General features: G+C 43.4%; 1 protein-coding gene across 1 annotated transcript in view; it reads right to left on the bottom strand.

Moving 5' to 3' along the window:
• Nucleotides 1-20,974, bottom strand: part of GCLC (glutamate-cysteine ligase catalytic subunit) — a 33,822-nt gene that overhangs the window by 6,706 nt on the left and 6,142 nt on the right. The window contains exons 2-10 of the mRNA XM_080934006.1: nt 11,374-11,486; nt 10,160-10,342; nt 7,585-7,698; nt 6,105-6,163; nt 5,885-6,018; nt 2,022-2,096; nt 1,611-1,727; nt 857-995; nt 315-427 (exon numbers count right to left, since the gene is read on the bottom strand). Coding sequence (XP_080790132.1) covers nt 315-427; nt 857-995; nt 1,611-1,727; nt 2,022-2,096; nt 5,885-6,018; nt 6,105-6,163; nt 7,585-7,698; nt 10,160-10,342; nt 11,374-11,486 — 1,047 coding nt within the window. The remainder of the gene's footprint in view (nt 1-314; nt 428-856; nt 996-1,610; nt 1,728-2,021; nt 2,097-5,884; nt 6,019-6,104; nt 6,164-7,584; nt 7,699-10,159; nt 10,343-11,373; nt 11,487-20,974) is intronic.

Below are 20,974 nucleotides of genomic sequence, written 5' to 3'. Positions count from 1 at the left end.
CCCAGTTTACAAATCCAAAAACAAAAAAAAGTTAACAACATAAATGCTTTGCCGAATGTGACCTATGAGAGAACAGGGTGTTTCCTGGAAGTCAGGATACATCTGCAACATTTATTTCTGCGCTGTTGGTGTTTAGTTTCACAGGATTGAGAGGTTACTAGGAAGAGTCATGGAAGCACTTTAAATTCTTCCTTTAATTTTTCTTAATTCTGTATTGCACTAGGTAATGGAAGACATGTTCCTGTCACTAATCCTCAAAGGCACAGAAAGAAACCTTTAGTTTATAAAGTGAAACACGTTTGAATGGGAGATACCTCAAAGTGGTCAGACTCATTGGCATCGTCCAGGTGTATTTTCTCTTCAAACAGGGTGAGTGGGTCTCTAATAAAGAGATGTGCAACATGCTGTGCCAGCAGATGATCAATGCCTGCAAAGACAGACCGCAGGGGACTAACTGCAAAGGGCAAAGCACCACACAGAATTTCTAAGTCCACAGACTGAAGAAAGGGTCTAGAAGCTTAGGAATGGCTGGGTGGTTCAGTGCTCTCACCTTGCCCAGGGTTTTATCCTACGGACACTGGGGAAGACTCGGAGTTTACTCACTCCTCACACAATGCCTGCTGGGCACTGGTGTGGACCTAGATACAGAGCTCCAACAAGTTCCTTTTGCTAAAAGTCAAGAAGATCTCACAAGTATTTGGAACTTGAAACTTTAGGAACAAGCAGCCTCATAAGAAAAGTTAGAGACTTCACACTAAAAACAGAAACCAGACCAGGAGTCAGCAAAAAGTTTAAAGCGCTTTGAAGAACAAAAGGTGCACATATGAACATGTAGGCACGAGGGAACGCTGCTCACCTTCCTCCAAGAGCTGCTCGTAGATCTCCGTGTCGATGGTCAGGTCGATGTCATTGTACTTCTCCCCACACTTAGACAGGTAGCTATCTATTGAGTCGTACCGAGATTTACTGATCCTAAAGCGATTGTGCTTCAGAGGCTGAAACAGTAGAAATCATCTGACATTAACAGCCAGGTAATTAACTGTGCAGAAGCATACTTGCCTGGGGACCCACAGACGTACAATATTGTCCTCTGACCTCTATACATATGCTGAGGTACATGTTTACTCCAACCCTTTCTCTTTCATACATAACAACAAAATTATAGAATATGTTCAACAATTTGTGAATAATTATGAAAGGGCCAGAGCAGACATATCCTTAGTGGAGATGTCCTTTGTGGAAGCCTTTAAGAATACTGATGTCCAGCCAGGTCCTTGTCCTTAAGTCTTTCCCAGGATAAAGCTGGATACATGGTTCTTTGATGTGATTCAGCTCCGGGAGCTCGGAGTTAAAAGGACACCTTACTATCATTCAGCATTAACAAGAAATGTTAATAATGCTAACCTGACCTTACAGGGCAAAGCCTAAAGCCTTCAAATGAGAAAATCACCCAACTTCCTAGCAGAAACTACCAGGTATAAAGTGGTGGCTAGAGCCCTTGGTAAAACAGCTGTCAGTGTGACTGCTACAACACAAATGGACAGTGTTCTTAAAAGAAGCTATTAAGATCTATTAAGGTTAAAAAAAAAAAAAAAAAAAACCATTCCTACCTCCAGTCCTCTCTCCTCCCGTGTTCTATCATCTACAGATGCAGAAATCACTCCCCAGCGACAATCAATGTCTGACACGTAGCCTCGGTAAAATGGAGCTGCAGCACTCAAAGCCATCTAAAAACACAAGATCGCAATGAGGGTCAAAGTGTGGCGTACACAGAGAAGGCTCCACCCACTCATCATCCTTGATGTTCCACTTGTATGTACTACAAGCTACTGTTTTATAAATAGAATGTACAAGAAAGAACTCCAAGTCCTGTACTCATTACGACCACCCTTCTACAGCATGAAGACACACCAGCAGAGGGAGAAAGAATGGTCATACTCAAACGAAGTACTAGCAACAATAAAGAATATTGTTCTTTTTCTACAAAGACGTATTTAAAGAAAGACATCCTTTCTACTTACAACAATTGGGCAGATAGTGGCCAGCTGATCATAAAGGTATCTTGCCTCAGATATGCTGCAGGCTTGGAAAGTCACCTGTTTGAGAACGGAGATTATTAAAACAATATAGTCATTATCCGGCCCAGAAGCAGCAAGTCTGAGGACAGGGGGTGGAGAAAAGAGGACGGTCATGTCACAGACATGAAGGCTTCAGGTATGACCTTGGCTTACAAATTGTCTTGGGTGAATGTGAGCAGAAAATGGTATGTAATCATGTCCCATTGCATAAGGACAACTCATAAACACCAGTGTAAGCCAAAGCCACTGTCAAGCCAGGAAAGAGAAGAGAGACTCCGACAAGGCAGCGCAGCTTCGGCCTCTTGGCTTCCAATAGTAGAGGGCTTACACACACTTTGGGATAAAGAAGGGCAGCTCTGAGTACACTGGAGGGGTGTATCTGGTGTGTTTCCAAGTACACTGGAGGGGTGTATCTGATCTGGTGTGTTTCCAAGTACACTGGAGGGGTGTATCTGATCTGGTGTGTTTCCAAGTACACTGGAGGGGTGCATCTCATGTATTTCCAAGTACACTGGAGGGGTGTATCTGGTGTGTTTCCAAGTACACTGGAGGGGTGTATCTGGTGTATTTCCAAGTACACTGGAGGGGTGTATCTGGTGTGTTTCCAAGCACGGGCAGGTGGTTGGGTATGTGGAAGGGGTAAGGCCAGAAGGGATTAGAGTGAAATCACTGGTCTGAGAAGGAGAAAGCTCAAGGCTAGCAGAAGGGGTGTGCCAGAATTGAAGCAGGTAGGCTCTGGAGACCAGTGGACAGCATGGTGGAGACTTTGTTGGCTGTCCCAGGGCATGAAGGAAGAGGAGGCTAGAGAGTAAGTGGTACAGATGCATGTGCTGTGATGCGAGGTTAATGGATGTTAGCAGATGAAAAGTCCTGGAGGCAGCTACGTCCAAGGCTCTGAACTAAACTTCAGAGTCTGCGTTGGAGTGTATGTTCTAACAATGCCCCAAGTTCAGGAAGATTACCTAGGAAATCCCCTCACAAGGGGCAAGTAGGCACCAGAAAATTATAGGAAAGTCACATTGGTTAACACATCCTCTAAAATAACAACCCCAAAGAAGCAAAGTCTTGCGTTCCTTCACGGGGAAGGGTGGTAGTGATGGACTACATTTTGTAAAAACAGCACAACTGTCATAAGAAATACTAAAAACAGTTTAACTTCCTTCATTATGACCATTCAATCATGACAGTTTGAGTTTGGTCCTGATGCAGGAAATAACTGGTGTGCTTAAACCTTGAGGTAACAGTGGCTGATGAGAACACTATTAAGAATCTCAGTGCTCCTGTTACGGCTCTTGTTTCTAGAAGCTTAACTATGTATCTCAGCTGTCCCTTATTGCATCAAACAAGTTCCATGGGGGACACACCCGCTGAATTATATATGGCAACTGACTTCTGCAACAATTATTTAAATAACTCAGTGTCCTGATCTCTCTGTAGTTTCCATGTTAATGCTAAAGTAACACTTTAAATAATGACATTTCAGTAGCCACTACAGATTAAGACAATGTGAAGCTATGTTGTAGTCATTAAGAAAGAAAAGTTTCAAATGTTACAGAAAATGGCAGAGAGCTGGAGATAAGGGCACTGATAAGTAAGACGAGGCATCGAGGCATCCATGAGACTTAGAAACAATTTGAGGCCAGGGAGACAGCTGAGAAGGGAAACTGTTTGTTTACCTTGTTAGCACTTTGATCCCTAGAACCCCCACCAAAAGTGGGGTGTGGTGGCATATGTTTAAAGTCTTGGAGCTGGGGAGGCAAAGACAGGCAGATTCCTAGGGCTTGTTAGTTCCAGGCCAATGAGTGACCCTTGTGGACACTGCCTGAGGAACGGAACTGGATAAGCAGAGCCCGGCTCACTGTCTGCAGTCCTATCACCAGAACTCTGTCCCGATGTTTTCTGTCCCAAGAATGTGGGGCAGTGTTTGTCACCTACTTACTAAACTGACAGAAGGTCATGAAGGAAAGAGGATGATTGAACAGTAGCCTTAAGTAAATTCCATTACCTCCTTCCTGGCTCTAGAGCCGAGACACTATGTGCACCAAATCAAGCAGAACACGCTGTAGATGGAGCTCTGATCCTCTAACAAAGGTAAAAACATAGAGCCCTAGCTTCTGCTACCCAAGAGATCACATAGGAAGAAATATCACTGACACTGAGAGAGGCAAAGGAGGACCTACGGAAACATGGACATTAGACACCAAATCTGAAATTTGCTGAGAATCCAGTTTTGAAACTTTAAGTAGAAAAAAAAATCCATAGCAGGCCATGGCCTTCTGTTTATTAAGTGCTTCTCAAAACCCCCAAGTAGTAAAGATTTGTTTTTCTTTGAGATGGTCCAGCCATGGAGCTCAGGCTGGCCTAAACTCACAAGCCTTCTGTAGCACTGGGCTCAGAGGTGAGCACTGTAGCACTCAGAAAGCCCACAAATTTGGAGGAGTTTCATTTTGTTCGGTTAAGTCTACCATTAACTAAAACAATTACTTTCTATCTTTTTTGTGTGTGTGTGTTTTTTTCTATAATTAATAGTTCCTTCAGGTCCTGGTCAGAAGATATAAGGCAGGACTTTTGTAGCTACTTGTGAGTTCATCTTATTTATCACGTCTTGATGATCGGTCACTACTTTTTGAACTGGATATGCTGGGGGAAGTGCTAAACTCATGCCGTAATATAGAAAGAATATTCACACACGCAAATGCTTGTCCCCACCAGTAGGACTCACTTATTTGCATGAATCAAGTATCTCAAGACAGACTACTGCTCTGAGCAGCCCAGACAGACCAATACTAAGCCGAGAAAGGGCTGGGTTCCCGGGACACACCCAGGACACTGAAGCCATGCTACAGCTTAAAGGTTCATTCCAGAAATGTTTGTTTTTAAGATAAGAAAGCAGGTAACGCAGTCAAAAGTCAGCCTCATTTTAAATGATGTGTGACCATTTCTAAGGGAACATTCTGGCTTCTCTTTGGAGGGCACATATCTGACCCTACTTAAACCTTTTCCTTTATCATGTTATAGAAACATACGGCATGGGAAAGTCTGACTTGGGTATTAAATCTGAATTATCTGTAGATTTAAAAATAACAGTCAAGAGGCTTATGTGACAACTGTGTGTACAGCTGAGGCCCTGAGAAAAGAATGCTGAGCTTTGTGTCCTTTGTGCTGAGGCTACAGTCAGTTTAACAAAACTGAGCCAGCCAAGCATGGAGCAGGGCAGGAGGGCAGAGTCAACCATAGGCCTGTGTGGGCTGGGGCGCTGCACTCCGCACTGCTCCTGAGGCAGCCTAGCACAGTCCCTGCTGGAGACCATCAGTTACTTCATTAGGCCCAACAAAAATTTTAATTGTGTGAACAGAGAAATACTATTGTATCTCTTGTGCAACTTAGCCAGGCGCAAGGCAAAAGCTGTTAAGTATTTATTTCTTTTAAACCACCAGGTAGCATTGCACAGGAATAAAAATTTAAATGTCAAATAAAGTCACGGGATTCTCCCATCAGATCATTTTCAGAAATAGAGATTGATCCTTGTCTAACATCCTCAAAGGCTGTCACTAGATGGCAGTAAAAAATCAGGCATCTACAAAGGACATTCACAAATACTTTAACAACAGATACTAAGTTTAGTAACAACCATACACCTTTGTGGTAAACTGAAATCTTAGTCAAAAGACAGCTATAAGAGATTTTACTAAAGCAACACCATTCTTCAGAAGGCATGAATCTTTTGAATCAGGGTAGAAGGTGACTTTAAACAAGACACTTGATAATGAAGAGGACACTTAGCCTCTGTGCAATAGAGGCTATACCTGAAGACAGCAGTTGCCCATCCCAAATCCCATGGCGTCCATATAGATATGGTCTGGTTGAGATGCCTTTGAAGCCTCCTCATCTTCAGGAAATATTTCTACAAATGGAGACGGTGTATTCTTGTCCTTGAATACTGTATTAATTAAAAGAGGAAGAGTTGTGAATCAAGATGACAGTTGGACAGGCTGCCTGCCCCCGACCCACCCCGCACAGACGTACTTGGCACATTGATGACAACCTTTTCTCCTCTCCGATGCCGGATGTTTCTTGTTAGAGTACTAAAACAACCAAACAAAAAGAACAGGTCACCCAAAAACTGCCACATTAGAATTTGAGCACACTGAAAGAAACGGAACTGAACCCTACCTCAAACTAAAACTCCAAGGCAGCCTCATGGCACACTCGACATGCTACCCTAAGGGTTTCCTGAAAGAGGATTGGTAAGCAGCAGTTCCTTCACTCTGGGGCTGCGGGGGCATTCCTTCTTGCTCACCTATTAATAACCTAAGTCAGCTCAGGTGCTCATGGGCAGCCACAGTCTGACTAATTCTAACATTTTTCAAGAAAACCCCAATGGTTTTAATCAAATTTAAGAACTTAGGTTTTGGTTATCACTGGAGTCTTAGTTCCCTAATCCCAAAACACTAAGCCTGATTCTCACCTGATCCATACATTATGGCTACCAAACACTTGCAGTGACTGGTCCTATTTCAAACACACAATTTTAACAGCATAAAGAAAGGAAAAAAAATTCTTCTCAGATATTTGAAACTGATTTACAGCCACACTTTAGATGGATGAGGTTCGATAAACCATGAAACAAGGTTTACTTATTTCGTGTTAGCAAGGCTATTAGGCTGCCAGTGCTGGGACTGACGTTTGGATGCTTTTGAACCTCAGTCTTTTCCATGAGGGACTCTCGGGTAGCTTTTATAGTTGTCATGATCCATCTGTCACAGCAGCTCAGCATTTTCTTTTTAAACAATGTTCTTTAATTCCAGTACTAGAGAGTCAGGCAGGAGGATCTTTGTGAGTTTGAGGCCAACCTAGTCTATATAGTGAGTTCCAGGATAGCCAAGGCTTCATAGACAGACCCTGCTATAAGTAAGGTAAACAAACAAGCAAATAAAAGAAGGAACAAATGGCAGTCCCTGTCTCAAATAAACAAGTCGGTCAGTCTTTGTCTATCCTTACAAAGACTCTGAATGTGAGAAAGGTGGGAGCCTGGAAAAGGAATAAGCTGAGAGTTCCTAGCGTCCCTCATGTTGGGTCAGGAGCTTCTTTTCAATATAGGCGAGCCCACAGAAATAAAGCCAAGAAGATCAAGATGGTGCAGGACTGAAGCAACTAAAACTACAGACCTAGATACAGGGAGAGCCTATGCTAAGTGCTGTCTACACCTGACCTTGTCAGACAGTCACACAGGTGATGACAGATCCCAACAGTAACTTAGAGAGGGAAGGGAACAGGCAACAGAAATCTCCCAAGGCATGTTTGCAGACTCAGGACTGAAAACTAAAGAGGAGGAAAGGAGCCAAGGAGTTTAAGGATGGCTCTGAAATGGGCAAAGCAAACCTGTATGTAGGAAGCCACATAAGCAGATATATGTGTACCGTCTCCTCCGAATCCAACACATGCTTGAGAGAAATTCACAGACCTAATACTGTACCCCAGACCGCAGAGTCTGAGCCTCACTCACCCGAAGCGGGGGTGCTTGTTTATGGCTTCGTCTGGAAAGAAGAGGGACTTGGATGCGCCTCCTTCCTCTGGGTTAGGTCTGTGCTCTGGCAATGTGAATCCAGGGCAGCCTAGCCTGCAACCAATTGAGAAGGGATAGGTAAGAAACTGCTTCAGAACTAGTTAGCTGCATCTCACCATTATTTGCAAATGTTTAAAAACACCTCATTTCCATTATTCTAGAGGGTGGAGCAGTGTTTCCAAACCAATGTAAGTGCTGGCCCCTTTATGAGCCTTCTCTGTACTATCCTGACTCCACTCAGCATCTAGGAACAGTTACTCAGCTTCCCCCAAGGCCTGAGTGAGCTCCTTGGTTACGCTGCTGAGGTTCAGATGCTCTGCACAGCTTTGAAACTGCTCTTCACTAGCCATGTAAACGTTTAAAATTACCTCCAACCCTGTTCACTACATTGTTCCAACCTCCTGATGGATCTGGACCAGGTCTTCTGGTTTTTGCCTCTGCTATCTCAGAAGTCCCTCAGGGTTAAGCAGTGCCTCCAATGTCCCCAATTTACACTAGAGCACCCTCTGATATCCAAGACCCCACCTTACTGTCTTATGAAGAGTTCTAATTCCAAAATAGGACAGGTTCTATTAACTAAGGCAAGATACACAGTAGAGTTTAACCAAAGACATTTACTCTGTGGCCCAGAAGACACTGTCTTTCGGTGCTGCACATTCTTAAATGACTAAAAATGTTTCTGCTTTGTGCTGCCTTCTCCTGCCCCACCTTAGTTTGCTGAGGTGAGATGTATAACTCTCTCGATGTTAAGGAGAGAAAGAAAAATGTAAGATAGTGCATTTCCAAGTTTGCCAAGTTGACAAGCAACACCCAGAGCCTGGTTCTCAGGCTGCTACTCCGTTATCCCAAGGTTTCCCACCAGTCATCCATAGCACTACCCTGGACCTGTCTCCAACCCTCCAGCAGGTTAGCTGATTCCGTCACGTTATGACCCCTCATTTTCTCACTGTCACTGCCTATCACCAACCAGGCTACCACAAGAGTGCCCAGCGAGTGCCCTTTCCCTGGCCTGGCATGCCTTGGCACTTGCTATGCACTGCTCTCATGCCAACAGCCTAGATGTGGGCTACAAAGATTCCCAAAGTCTCTATTGCTTTCAGAATAACAAAGTTCACAACTGCCTGCCCGGCCTGACCAGTTACCTGCCGCCCAGCTCCCTGTCACAGTGGGTAGCTCCCTTTCTTCTACTTCCCACCAGGTCGTCTTTGTGACTCCTCTTCCCCCAGAATCCCTCCGCTCCCTCTCCTATGAACTCCTAGAGTTTTGGACATCACTCTAATCATTTTCTCTCGGACAAGTCTTCCTCTACCCCAAAATCAACTGCCACATCCACACCCCATGCCACTCCTTCATTTTATCATTACACTTATAGAATAGGTATTTGATTAATTTCTGCTATCTCCTCAGCTCCTCAGAGCAAAACCTCTCTGGGTCTGGACAGGCAATGCACGCAGAATCTCTAAGTACCTGACAATGGACTTGAAGGTTTGGAAGACTGTATGTAGGAATGACAATAGGGAACTAAAAGCTATTAATTCTTATTTAAAATGATGTCCTTCTAGGATCAATGGTGTGATTCTGAATGCCTATGCTCTCAGAAGAAAAAGCAGCATCACAATAATTTAGTCTTTAAGGCTAAGGATACTCACTCACCCCATACTATTTTGACAGAAGAGGCAGACATCCAGCACAGATAACTGAGCTTTATGAGTAGAACTCCAGTCTTACATAGGAGCATCATACTTAATACTGGATATCACGTATCCCATCTGAGAACATGTTCCCTATGTTTACTTACTGGTATTTACTGGCATAGCTACTGGTGACAAACCCTAAGTCTCCAGCAAATACAAATGTGACCAAGCTTGTTCGGTCAGTATCTGGCATGAGAACTCTAGGAACAAGTGTGCCCCAAGGTCCTACTCCCTGTGATCTCGATTATTTGTGCTAGAGATCTGCCAGATTGTGAAAGTATGCTCCCCCTCCAAGTTCAAAGGCTCTCTGGGGGTTGGGATCCACAGCTCCTTTAGAGTGTCTGCACATACAGCTGCCACAGTCCCTCCCAGTAGGCCACAGCCACACTCTCCTCACACTGCCAACCAGCCACCAGTCCCAGGGTCATTCCAACCCTGTCCACATGTGTGTCCTTACCAGTGCACCGTCCACCATCAACTGAAGGTGCTGTGTAATTTCTGCAGCAGCCCTAATGCAAGAGTTCATCTAATGTCAGCAGGCAAGTCCAATCTACAGCCCATGGGCCACGCACGCCCCCGGTTAACTGTGAGGGTAGCCAACACGAGACTGTATTTAAAACATGAGATTTGGTGGGGGTTGGGGAGTGACTCAGTTGTGCAGTAGTTCCTTAAAGTGAACTCTGAAGATGACAGCGCTGTACTGTACAACAGTATGAGCTTCCTTTACGTGTAAGATTTGTAGAGGGAATGAGGTCATGATTTACCTTCATCTTAACCTCAGTCTGATATTCCTGCTAGAACTTGTTGACATAGAAACTAACCTGGGAAATGAAGTTATCGTGCAAAGAGCCTGATGCTCTCCTAATACAGAAGTAGCCTCCTTCCGGCGCTTCCTCATGTTGTCCTCCACAGTGTTGAACTCAGACATTGTCCCTCCATAGGGCTGGCCAGGTGTCCCTTCAATCATGTAACTGCCATACTCTGGTCTCCACAGGGTTGGGTGGCTGTAGAAGTCATTTTAATTTCAGCTTATTCTTTTGCTATAGTCCACTCAATTTTTAGAAGATTTTAAAAGTTGCTTTAAAAATGTTAAAGATATTAGGCACAGATGAATAAAAGCCTTATTAAAGCTATACATTTTCCATAGCTTTTCAACTACTGCTAAGTGTTGAATTCAAAATATTTATAAGTTTTTGGAAATGCACATAGGTATTCTGTCCAGGACAAGTGAGCTCACTTTACAAGGAAGAAACTAGAGGCCTTACAGGCTTTCTAGTTCAACATCGAGGTCCTCAAATGCAGCTTCCCAGAGGAACCAAAGAGAAAATGAACCAGGAGTAGATATTCCTGGCCCCTCTGTATTCCCAGGTAAAGAAATATTTAACCAGGAAAAAAAAAATGTCAAATGTAGTAGCACACATCTTTAATACCTAGCAACTAAGAGGCAGAGGCAGGCAGAGCTCCAAGTTCAAGACCAGCTTGATTTACAGAGTGAGCTCTTGGACAGCCAGGACTACTCAGAGAAACCCTGTTTTGAAAAACAAAACAAACAAACAAAAAAAGCAAACAAAAGAAGGAGAATGAGGAAAGGGAGAGGGAGAGGGAGAGGGAGAGGGAGAGGGAGAGGGAGAGGGAGAGGGAGGGAGAAACAAGGAAAGAAAGACTTAAACATCATGCTGCCAAACAAAACTGCCTCCAGTTCTGTCTGAGACTCTGCTGTGGATCCCAATCGTATCTCAGAACCGTGTCTAAGAAACGTCTCTCCACACTGTAGCTGGCTGTACTGAGAACTCTGAAGGGCCTGTGAGATAAGGATTGTTAGCCACACTTTAGAGACGAGGAGACTAAGGCACACAGGGGTTGTTCAAGGCCACTCACCTTCCCGCTAGATGAGCCAGAACTGGACTCTAACTTGGGACTCAAGCCCACATCTTACCCTGTCGCCCTGCCTTCTAGACAGCCAGAAAAGAGCCCATGTCCTAGTTACCCCAAAGGCTCAGCAGCACTAGGCTGAGACTTGAGGGCATCAGCTTACTTGGGGTTTGTCCTCTCCCCCTTCTCCTGCAGAGTTTCAAGAACATCTCCTCCATTCAGTAACAACTGGACTTTTCTATTTTCATGGTCAAAGGACACCAACATGTATTCCACCTGTAGAAAGTAATAAAGAGATTAATGTCTTTCCAGACTTCAACTCAACATGACCTTCAGAAACAGAGCAGAGAAATGTAAAGGTTGGAAAGGAGTCACCGAAAATGGGGACAGCCACATGTGCTTGTACTACCAGCCCTTTGCATAACACAAAAGCCCGCAGAGGCCGGTCTATCTGCAGTTCATTGTGGGGAGAGGACAAGAACTCATTTTTCAATCCCTTTTCCTCTCCTCTGCTCCACATCCCACAGAAGAGTCAAGATGTTCATTTTGGCAAGTGCTGAGTGCTGAGAGCGTTTGTGCACCGCTCGTCTCCCAGCTGTCCAGAGGCTCTCTAGATGAGTCATGGGCGATCACACTTCCTGGCAGATCCTCCTACATGCCTGTAATTCCCCACCCTCCTCTCTCAAGGGTTAAAATCACAAACACACCAACGTAAATACATTATTTTAGAGGCTCCAACAATTTAGTTTTGGCACGGCACAGTTAAGCCTTGATCTGTACTGCCATACAATTTCTAATGCAGGGCACACTGGTGCATTTATTACACATGGTAGAATCCTAATCCAAAAATAAAGAAATAAAAAAAAAAAAAAAAAAAAAAAAAAAAAAAAAAAAAAAAAAAAAAAAAACACAGGTCAAATACCCAAGAGAGACTTTTGTGGACAGAGTACAACTTGAGCTTGCTTTTCTTTTTTTTCTGATATAGCATGCTTTAAAAACAAGAGTTGGTGTGGAAGGTTAAGATTATCAATCACTATCTGTGGTTTAAATGAAATACCTATTACCTAGTCTAATGAGAAGCTGTGGGGCTGGGTTATTCAAGCTAATGCTTAGCTGACTCTTCAAAGACAGCAGTCATAGAGAACATGTGACAAGCTGATGGCCCACAAGACAAACCAGCCCTGTGTGTGCGTGCATGCACGTGTGTGTGTGTGTGTGTGTATAAAAATCAGCCTTGGCCTAGTTTTATTAAAGGAAACGGGGAAAGAGGAAAGAAAAGGTAGGTAAGAGTGTATCTACTTTCTTTTCTTGACATTTCACATATAAACTCAGAACCACAATCTTAAATCTATCCAGAAACCAGCCTGCAGCCTGTCTGCTCTTTTCTGAGATTACAGTTGTTTGTCCGTACCTATTCTTTAGTTATGTGAGCTTCGCTCACTATTCTTGGGCATTTAAGCCACCACTCCAAAATTCATTTGCTGTTACTCGTTTTGTTTTTTAGACAGGGTCTCACTTAGTTGCCCAAGCTATCTTTGAATTCACCATGTAGCCAAAGCCAGCATCAAATCCTCCTGCCACAGCCTCCCTAGCATAAAGTACAGGTATACGCCCACACCAGGCAGAAGCAATCATTTAATAGGCTATTTTGTTTCCCCAGTTAAAACATACAGAAAGATGAACATTTATAACCACAGGAAATGGCACAGTGGTTTAGAAAACAAAAGAAAACAAACCAGCCACCCAACCAACCAAGTAGAACACTTATAATTAATATTACTAGTTATTTAAATGATGGACTTAGGTTCCTGTCAAGAATGGGTGACAATGATTTACGTGTGAAATGAAAATATGAGATGTTATACCCCTCAGTTAATGTAGTGAAAACAAAGGCTGAAGAACATGGAAGGTTGTCCATAACAGGCTTCCAGACAGCATCCAGACCCAGGACTTGTCGGCTGATCACTGTTGGAAGCTGATGGGTACATGAACCTCACTCCCTGAATCAGTACTGTTGTCTCCACAGGTGTGCTGTGTACAAATGAGCACAGGAAAAAGCTGCCCGGGACTTTTTTATACATAGATCTTACCTTTTAAGCCTATCGTTACAGTTTAAATGTGAAATGCTCCCCCCATGGCCTCAGGTGCTTGAACATGTGGTCCCTAGCCGGTTAGCACTGTTTGGAGAGATGGTGGCACCTGTGGGATTAGAGTTACTGCTGGAAAAGGCAGGTCAGTGGGAACCTGGAAGTTTGCATCTGCTTTTGGCTCTGTCTTAAGATCTCTGCTTCCCACCGTCACATTTCCTACACCAACAGTTCCCAGTCTCATCAACAGACACTCTCACTTACCATGCATTCCTACTTCCTGGACAGAGCACTCTCACTACAGGTCCCTACTTCCTGGACAGAGCACTCTCACTACAGGTCCCTACTTCCTGGACAGAGCACTCTCACTACAGGTCCCTACTTCCTGGACAGAGCACTCTCACTACAGGTCCCTACTTCCTGGACAGAGCACTCTATCACTACAGGTCCCTACTTCCTGGACAGAGCACTCTCACTACAGGTCCCTACTTCCTGGACAGAGCACTCTCACTACAGGTCCCTACTTCCTGGACAGAGCACTCTATCACTACAGGTCCCTACTTCCTGGACAGAGCACTCTATCACTACAGGTCCCTACTTCCTGGACAGACCAGAAAAGCTCTTCCTAAGCCGCTTCTGATAGCTAAAAGGAACCTTCCCCCTTAACTCTGGCTGCATGCTTCTGCCTGGCATTACCAGTTACGCATACCTTAAGCAGATAAGATGCTTTCTAAAAGAAAGACTAGGAGAACTGGGTCTGCATCATTGATTTGTGTCCAAAGTAAGCAAGAATACCTGTGGACAAACAAACAGAATCTCTGTGGTAATTAAACTGAAATGACTTTGATTAGCTTCCTAGTTTAAACCTGAATCCTAAGTTTCAGAAGTCTTGGCCTCAGACTGAAAGCATCAAGAGCAAAAGGACAGAGAGCTCAAACTCAGTCAGTTTTAAATCAGCCACGTGAATCAATGACCCTGAAGATGCCAACAAACCTGACTATTAGTCAAAAAGTAATCATCCTGTGGTCTCATGAAGCAAACAGAGTATATTTTCTACATAAGAAAGAAAAACCAACTTTTTATAGGGCCTAAGTTTGAAATAAATCTTATAAAAGTCCAAAGTGGGGCTAAAATGGATGAGTGATCTCACAATGACGGAGTAAGCCAAAGCTTCCCAGGTACCGCATCTAAAGCCACAATCCACGACTCCATGATGGTGCCTGGATTTTACTCCTTTCCTGTTTCCTTTGATACAACAAAAACAAAGCTCCAGAGAAAATAATGCCACAGTGTGGGAGGCCTTCTGTGTCACACCAACTGCAAGGACTGACAACACACAGCATCCTCAGTCACTGCACCAGAGTCATTCCTACCCCTGGGGAATCTGGGGCAACACAACTGAGTGCAATGGAGAAGGGAAGGCGCCCAGGAATGGAAGTGATAAATTATCAATAAGGTACAATTCAAAACAAGCTCAAAGGCAGAAGTCAGTTCCTCAGACTGGGGTTCAGGAGGTTGTAGAGAAATGGGCGTGAGAGTGAGGAAAGAGTTAAAATGAGCGTTCGCACCTTTTCTGGGAACAGACATTATTCAGGTGCCACTTCCTTCTGTGTTCTTTCCAGTTGCTACCATAGCAACTCCCAGGTATTGGGATGCTGAGGATGAATTATCGTGTTAAAGGCTTGGGGAGGGGTTGTCTGACAGCCACCTCAGAAATAATTTCAGCTAGTCTACCGGGACAGGGACTTCTGACCGACAGGTTCCCAGTTCTCCAAGAGGAACAAGTTAAAGCAAGCAAAATCCAGCTAAGTCATGTAGGCAGCACTCGGGGTGACTAACAGGAACAGTTACATGAGGTTTTCTTTCTCTGGTTTCAGTTACCTGCAGTCCCCAAAACTGTCTTTACTTCTGACAAAGATCAATCATAACTCTTCTTATAATGCATTTTAATTGTTACTCTCTCCCTGTGAACAACAAGTGAACTTGATTATCCTTACATATATGTAGGAGGATCATATTATGGTTCTATACTGTCTATGGCTTCAGGAACCTCTGGCTGTCTTAGGAACTAGCCCTACAACAAAGGACTGAATATGCGGATCCTCCAGCCCTGCCTAGGCTATATAAGGCCTGAATTCCAGCTCATCTTATAAGCAGACTGAACACATACACCATTCTGAAGACATAAATGGGCTGCAGAGTGACTGAATTCAATGTCATATAATCAATGGAGCATCCTAGAGTAGCAGGGGGAGAAATAAAACTTTCAGCACATATATGTCTATTCTCCATAGCACACAGAAGACAATTCCCTACACAGAATTTGAAACAAGACTATCTAGCACCTGTGAGTTATCCTTCCATATGGAAAACAGGACCAGTAAAAAACGCCTGCCCAACATATACTGCTTTCCCTATACATTAACATTTAGGTTCCTGATATTTCCATTGCTGACAGTAATTTTTATTCTGTAAGATAAAGTCCCTAATAACTTTCAACAGATGAGTCAAGAACAGAGACAAAAATCTAGTCTCAAATCTCAAAAATCAAGACAAGGACACACATAAAAGACTACTGTGAACAGTGGTGTGTTACTGTTGCTAGGATCAACCATACACCCGAAATCATAATGCAGATTTGAGCAAATGTAAGCATCTTTATATTCATGTGAAACTATACCAATAAAAAGAATATTAATTAAAGGTGATGTAAAGTTCGCTGTGATATACTGAATACAGAACAGGGGTACAGCAAGTATTTGTAGTATTAAAGGTTGAAGTAACAGTAATATTTAAGATCTTAGGAATTATATGAAGCCAGTGAGTGGCATTTGCCGACCTCCGCCTCCTCTTTTACACCTGTGAAGCCGCTGGGAAGGGAGCTAGTATCTGAGCATGCTGGGCTTTTAGTGAAGCACTGCCTTCTCGGTTTCTGTTTGAGGTGAGTACAGAGAAAGTGAGCCAGAGAAAGAAGTACTTTAGGAAAGCTCCTTGGTCAGTGTCTGTATGAATAACAACTAAGAAATCTCCATACTCAAAAACTACTTAACCCATGCAACACACACCTGAACCTGATGTCTAAAGAGCCACAAAGTACTATATATTATCCCTACTCCAGCATGTAGAGGACCCTTTACATGTTGAGGACCCTTTACATTTCAGGGAAGGTCAGTGTAGAAGGGCAGGAAGACAAAGTTCTCATAGCTTAGACAAGTCTGCACCCACCTCCAGGTTCAGGCAAGCCCTTCCATGGCTGGCGGGCTTCTCGCCTCTGTAGTAGTTTGAGTCAATTTCTAGAACCCTCAGCACTTCCCAGAGACCCAGTTTTCTCCTTAGACCAACTCCTGGGCAAATCCACAGCCACTGTGATGGTCAAGGTGCCAGTGGTAACAGATGACTAAATCAGAGAGGGTTGGAGTTCTTCCCCAAAATTGGTTATTAATTATTTTGCTGTGTGAAAAACTGTTTTCTAGATCTAAGTCCAGCTAACACTATTTCTTTTGTTCTTTCATTCTTCAACAAAACCTTGAGTGGAGCAGGCACAGGGAACACTGAGGAGCCTGGGAGATGCAGCTTCTGCTCAGTATCGCAGTAGAGCTAGAAAGGCAGTAACATGAGAAAGCTAATCAAGGTGCTCAAAATGTATGCAGTCTCGGGGCCTAATCAAAAATAGGGATTCAGAGGGGTTCCCAGAGGAGATGCCACTTAAATTAAAGCTAATTCCTAGAAGGAGCACTGGCCACACAAAGGCAAGTGTCTATAGAACTATTCAACGTAAATACAACTTCCTTCACAACTTTGCACACTAGACATCATCCCATAATAGTTATTCTCTAAATCATAAACTCTTTACCCTGGGACCTTGCCTGGGGTCTCAGAAACAAGATTCCCAACACAAAAAATATTTGGGGGCATACCCTCAGGCATCAAACTGGACAGCATCATTTCCACATCCTGCATGACTCACAAACCTGTGCCTGAAGGTGTGAGCTGCACTGGTACTACCTGGAAGCCAAGACCAAGAATATTTGCACCGAGCACAGTGTAAAACTGACAGTCTGTGGTGGTTTGAATAAGAGTGGCTTCCAAGGGCTCATGTATTTGCCATATTGAATCCATAAGGTATAGCCTTGCTGGAGAAAGTGTCTTACTGAGGGTGAGCTTTGAGGTTTTAAAAGCCTAAGTCAGGACTAGGTTCTCTGTTCCCCCGTCCAGCACATGAGGATGTAACTTTCAGCTACTGCTCCAGTGCCATGTGTGCTGCTAGGCTCCACCATAATATGAAAGTGTAAGCCAGACCCAATTCAACGTTTCCCTGCTAAAGTTGCCATGGTCATGGTGTCCCTCCACAGCAACAGAGCAATGACTAAGACAAAATTCTAATGCAAAAATCTTTATACAAAATTTTGAGATGGGTCAGATTTGATTCAAGGTGCACTCTAGCTTTGGAGTACTGGTCAGTTCTGGAGTACCAAGTGTCCTGTGGCCTTCTGCCTGTGATAATATGGCAGTACTGTAAACTGGTGAGATGTTATAATAAATTGCTCATGCCTTAAAAAGGAATGGCTTTAGTGGAATCTTAAAACATCTCAATATATCCTAAGATAATAGCTCCCCATCCTCCTCACACACTTCAAGATGTCAATTTATGTCACAGAATTATACAATACACTCCAGAGGAAGTTTAAATATTTAGAAATCAAAGTAGACTTGGCTTCATCCTGATCTGATCTTTGGGTGGCATCTGGTATGCTCGATCAGGCCTGTAGCTTCTAGAGCTGGTGTTTTTTGTTTGTTTGTTTGTTTGTTTTTTAACTTTAGAACATGAACACTGCATAAGTGAACTTTTCTTGTACATAGACTTACTTCTCTGAGAGACTTTGGCCCACAGAGGAAATTCTTCACATGCCTAGTTCAGTGAGAAGAGACCCATGTGAAAAATCAAGCCTTTAAAAGAGAGAAAATAGGATTGCAACTCTCATAAAAGTTAAGTTCTACTTATGGTTATTTAATATAGGGCAAATATAAAATAAAATTTCAGTTATCTGATCTCAACTAAATAGTACAGAGTATTTAGTACTAAAACATTTCTATTACTGTAGAAAGGACAAAAACCTAAGCAAGACCGGAATGCTGACCCAGACACTCTGACAGTGGTATAAAAAGAAGCCACGAGTGTAGAGTCTTCCCTCATGATTATACATTTCTCTATTAACGTAGGACTTGGGGCAGTTGTGGTACCTGTATGTAGATGGATGGTAACTAGTAGGAGTTGGTGTCATCTTACATGTGGGTCCCAGCAGCCACTTTCAGGCTGCCAGGGGTGTGGGGCAAGCACTTTTACCCGCTGTCCTGCTTCTTCATGCTTCAAGAATGACATGAAACATCTAGTTTCTGGGCCTCTGATTTTGTGTTAGTCACTTTTTTCATCATGCAATTACTCTCAGCATGCCACCTTAAGTTTTCTGACATGTATGAAGCCCCACCTTGTTTATTAACCAAACTAGTCTTCTCACTCAAGCCTAAGAAGAAAGCATACTGATGTGATGTTTGTTTTGGCTAGTAATAACTCAGAGTGCTATAAATACAAGGAATTATTTACCTCAAAACAACTGTGCTTCAGAATTTTAGCATCTAGACTTTTAGGACAAATGAACTCCTTCGCTCTTTCCCCAACCAAACTATATTCCTCTGCAGAGTTCTAGTCACATGCGTATGGAGAGAGGCAGCTTTCATTCCACTGCCCTGAAGTTAGCTGAGCTGGAGGGGAACTGAGGGCGCCATCTTAAGCATGTGAGAAGTATGGACTGCAGAGCTTCAGTACAGAAGCTATATATCACTAGAAAGAACATGCCTGGGTGTTCTCTAGGGGTGTCACCCCGCCCCGTGCCTGAGGCACCAGAGAGGTGAGTAAGTACACCCCTAATACCATGTTTATTTTCCTAAGTCCTGTGAGAAACAGTAGAATGTGGTGTTAAGTTTCTAGGAACCAAATCACGAAACATGTAACAGGAATTCAAAACATGTAACTCCAAAGCCCTCACTGTACTCACCATGTATGCCACAGAAATAGATATGTCTGAGACGTGCAGCTCTCAGAACAAAATCCATGAGGATTTTTAAACTTTCTGAACTTTCAGTGACTGCTGTTATCTCTAACTATTTTAAATAGTTCAGAGAAGTTCAGCTGATCCTTAGGACTATGCCTGTACCTTGAGTACTATGAACCCCACCGTCTGACTCCTATGGTTAATTCCAATGAGATAAAAATTAATCCCAGATTTTCTGTGCATGTAACATGTAAATGTGTGTGTGCATTCCTCTGCAGTCTTCTTGTCTTCTATCTTACTTTAGACAGTCTCTGCCCCTTTTCTACTGTATGTGCCAGGCTAACTGGCATATAACCTTCTAGGGATTATCCTGTCTTCACCTCCTATGGCCTCATAAGAGAGCAGGGATTTTACATGGGTTCTGGGGATTTGAACTCAGGTCTTCAGGCTCCATGGTAAGTACTTTATTCATTGAGCCATTTCCCCAGGTCACATCTCATATTTTGGTTTCTAAGTTTGAAGAAAAATATTCAGGAGTCTCTTACTTTAGGGTTTCTGAGAAATCTGCATGCCTTTTAGAAACAAAGGACTTAAAAACAATCTTCAGAGGGTCTTCAAAGAAAACTGCAAAGAAGATAATAGACCTGTGTAGACATTTGTGTCATATGAAATATCTGTCTTTAGGATACCTTTGTAATCTTATTGTGGAAATTAGTTAAACTTCAAAATCCTGACCACAGCAGATACAATATGACCACAGGTGACACTCAAACAACAGAGTAGAACAGACCAGGGCTTACAGCCAAGTTTGCTGGTTACTTACAATCATGCATCAATATAAACTCTTACAGAGGACGAGCTCTTGTGGCCGCCATGTGTGAGGTCCTCTAGGTCTGACCAGCACTATAACACGTTAAAAAAAAGTACAAACAAAAACCCCTGTTATCAAGTACTACATGCTTGCCTGTGAGCCTGTCTCTATGCACCCTCAGTACTGACCCATCTTTCAGGCTATTATCAAATGATCTAGAAGAAATCCCCAAATACTATCTTTGAACCTCCGGGGAGACTATGTGTAGCACTTTCCTGCAAACTGAAATATTTCCTTCATGAAAGCAGTGGGGAGGAGCACACCCTGAGACCCTGGAAGTTCGTGAAATCACTAAGGTCTACGGAAGCAGTGAACAGACACTAGAGACGAGCAGGGAGACTGACAGAACTACCCACTGCTTGCATGTTCCATGGCCAGCTATGAGTCACCACCCAAACTGGGGTAGCATTTCCTGTGATACCACTGCCTTCTAGCGATCGGTTCTCCTGAAAGTCACCCCTCAAACCCTTGCAAGTGTCCCTAATAAGCACAATGGTTTGCCAAGCTGGACTGCGATGCAATTATTTCTTTGGTCTGCCACCTGTGCCTTACGGGAGATGAGCAAATATCTGTTCTCTTCTGTTGCTGAGTAACAACTTACACCCACACAGCTCCCTACACAGCCTAGGAACAAGCACATTAAGAACATGGACTCAACCTTCTTTTCAGCCTCAACTTCTGGCTACCTGTTTCCTGTGCTGGCTCTGTCAAAGCCACATGAACTCTACTCTGGAGCCTGTCCTCCAGCCACTGACT

The sequence above is a fragment of the Micromys minutus genome, assembly GCF_963924665.1.
Source record: "Micromys minutus genome assembly, chromosome: 21".
NCBI classification, from domain to species: Eukaryota; Metazoa; Chordata; class Mammalia; order Rodentia; family Muridae; genus Micromys; species Micromys minutus.
The sequence above is the reverse complement of the archived record's forward strand: the minus strand, read 5'-3'. Positions and strand labels throughout refer to the sequence as shown.